The 2,062-nt window shown below is 39.4% G+C and overlaps 1 protein-coding gene across 1 annotated transcript in view; it reads left to right on the forward strand.

The window, feature by feature from the left end:
* Window positions 1-1,366, forward strand: part of LOC107695692 (transmembrane protein 100-like) — a 5,079-nt gene extending 3,713 nt beyond the window's left edge. The window contains exon 2 of the mRNA XM_016495697.1: window positions 686-1,366. Coding sequence (XP_016351183.1) covers window positions 735-1,187 — 453 coding nt within the window. The 5' untranslated portion in view covers window positions 686-734 and the 3' untranslated portion in view covers window positions 1,188-1,366. The remainder of the gene's footprint in view (window positions 1-685) is intronic.
* Window positions 1,367-2,062: the final 696 nt, after the last annotated feature.

Genomic DNA, 2,062 nt, shown 5'->3' on the forward strand with positions numbered 1-2,062 from the left:
AAAAAATAAATAAATAAAAAAAAATTAAAAAAAAAATTAAAAAAATAAAAAAAATAAAAAAAATAAAATAATATATATATATATATATTCGTTTTAATCAGATTTAAATTTAACAATTAAATTTACAAATAATAAACAAAAATAGTTTTTTGTTCATTTTTAGTTTTAGTTTTAGTTAACAACAATGCACCAGAACAACAGAAATGATGGGTTTCCTCATAAGATGTATTTTTTATATATACTGGTGTTCTTTCATTTTTATTATATTTAATTTGATTTTAAATGATACTTTTATTTTTATTCTTATTTTTTCTTGCTTTTTCTTAAAGGAATAATTCACCCAAAAATGATATTTTGATAAGATATTATGACGATTGTGGGTAACCAAAGAGTTGATGGTAGCCACTGACTTTCATAGTATTTTTCCCCATACTATGGAATTGGTACCATCAACTGTTCGCCAACACATTCTTCAAAGTATCTTCTTTTGTGCTCAACAGAAGAAAGAAACTCATACAGGTTTGAAACAAACTGAGGGTGAGAGAATGATGACAGAATTTTCATTTTTGGGTGACCTTTAAATGGTTTTGAAAACAAAAAAGCGATGTTTTATTGTTTTTTTCCCTTTCTCTTTATCAAGCCTATGTAAAGCTCTGTGAACAAACTTGCCGTGTTTTTCCTCTAGGTGTGGAAACCGGCACAGTAGAGTGTAGTGACGGCTCAGACTGTGGCCGATGCCCCGAAACACGCTGACCCTCGACCCTGCGATGCCCACCGAGCTGCTGAAAGACACCATGACGATCCCCGGAACTCCTGAGCGAATCCTGCAAGAGAAAACCAACAACAAAGAGCCTCCTCAACTGCAGCCGCTGGCCGTCACCATCCCCCTGGTCAACGAGGGGCAGCTGACGGCGGCCACCGGCGGAGCAGAGCTGTCCTGTTACCGCTGCACCGTGCCCTTCGGAGTGGTGGTCCTGATCGCAGGGATCGTAGTGACGGCTGTCGCGTACAGCTTCAACTCTCACGGCTCCACCATATCTTACTTCGGACTGGTGCTGCTCTCGGCCGGGCTGGTGCTGCTCACCCTGAGCGCAGTTTGCTGGAAGGTGCGGATGGAGAGAAAGAAAGAGAGAAGACGAGAGAGTCAGACGGCACTGGTGGCCCATCAGAAAAGCATCTTTGCCTGATTCGACACAAGCATGAACTCAGAAACCTTCATGATGAACGAGTCAATGCGACATCCAGATGTTTTGCCTCAGGTCGGACCATAGACTGTAAAAAAAGATTGACGACTTATTTCCACTTCCTTCCACTGTAGAAAAGAGAAGCCAAACAGAGATTGTCTTACTAAAGAGAGGAGAGGGTCTGTATTACTTACTATTGGAGAAAGCGTAACGGCTAACTTGGATCACGTGTGCCGTAATAACCAAACATTACAAACTTGACGTCACTGAATTTCATTCAGAGTTGTGCGACACTCAATCGGCGTTTTGGATACCATAGGAATGAATGAGAAGTGCCATAAGCTGTATCCCACCTGTCACAAAAAAGTCAGTGATTTCTCTTATAAAACAGCATTTTTTTTTCGTTTTAAACTAAAAATAGTTCAATCCAAAAGTATTGTTTAGAGTAAAACATGTTAAAGATTAGCAGATAGGCTGTTGATTTATTAAATGATAAGCCATTTCTTCTAAAAAGCTGTTTATTCAGCATAGTGAAGCCTCTCCTCCATTGACATCTATTCAAAAAAATGGCCTCTGGTCTCCTTTCCCACGTACTGCCAGACCAGAAGCATTAGCATTAGCCGTTACGCTTTATGGCTTTTTCAGGCGCCTTCTAGTGGCTTTCCCGTGCCGATAACATCATTGACACCACATCCCATTTGTATAGCGTCAAATAACTTTTTAGAAAAATGAACACTTGAACATATATCTGAGTGATAAGAACTACCTGAAAAGACGGAAACTGTCTTTGGGAAAAACGTATCTGAAGTGTAATTTGATTTTTTTTCAGTTCGGCTCACATCCCATTGGTTTACATGGAGGGGCGGGGTTTATTACCT

The sequence above is a fragment of the Sinocyclocheilus anshuiensis genome, unplaced genomic scaffold (genome assembly GCF_001515605.1).
Source record: "Sinocyclocheilus anshuiensis isolate Anshui unplaced genomic scaffold, SAMN03320099.WGS_v1.1 scaffold1075, whole genome shotgun sequence".
NCBI classification, from domain to species: domain Eukaryota; kingdom Metazoa; phylum Chordata; class Actinopteri; order Cypriniformes; family Cyprinidae; genus Sinocyclocheilus; species Sinocyclocheilus anshuiensis.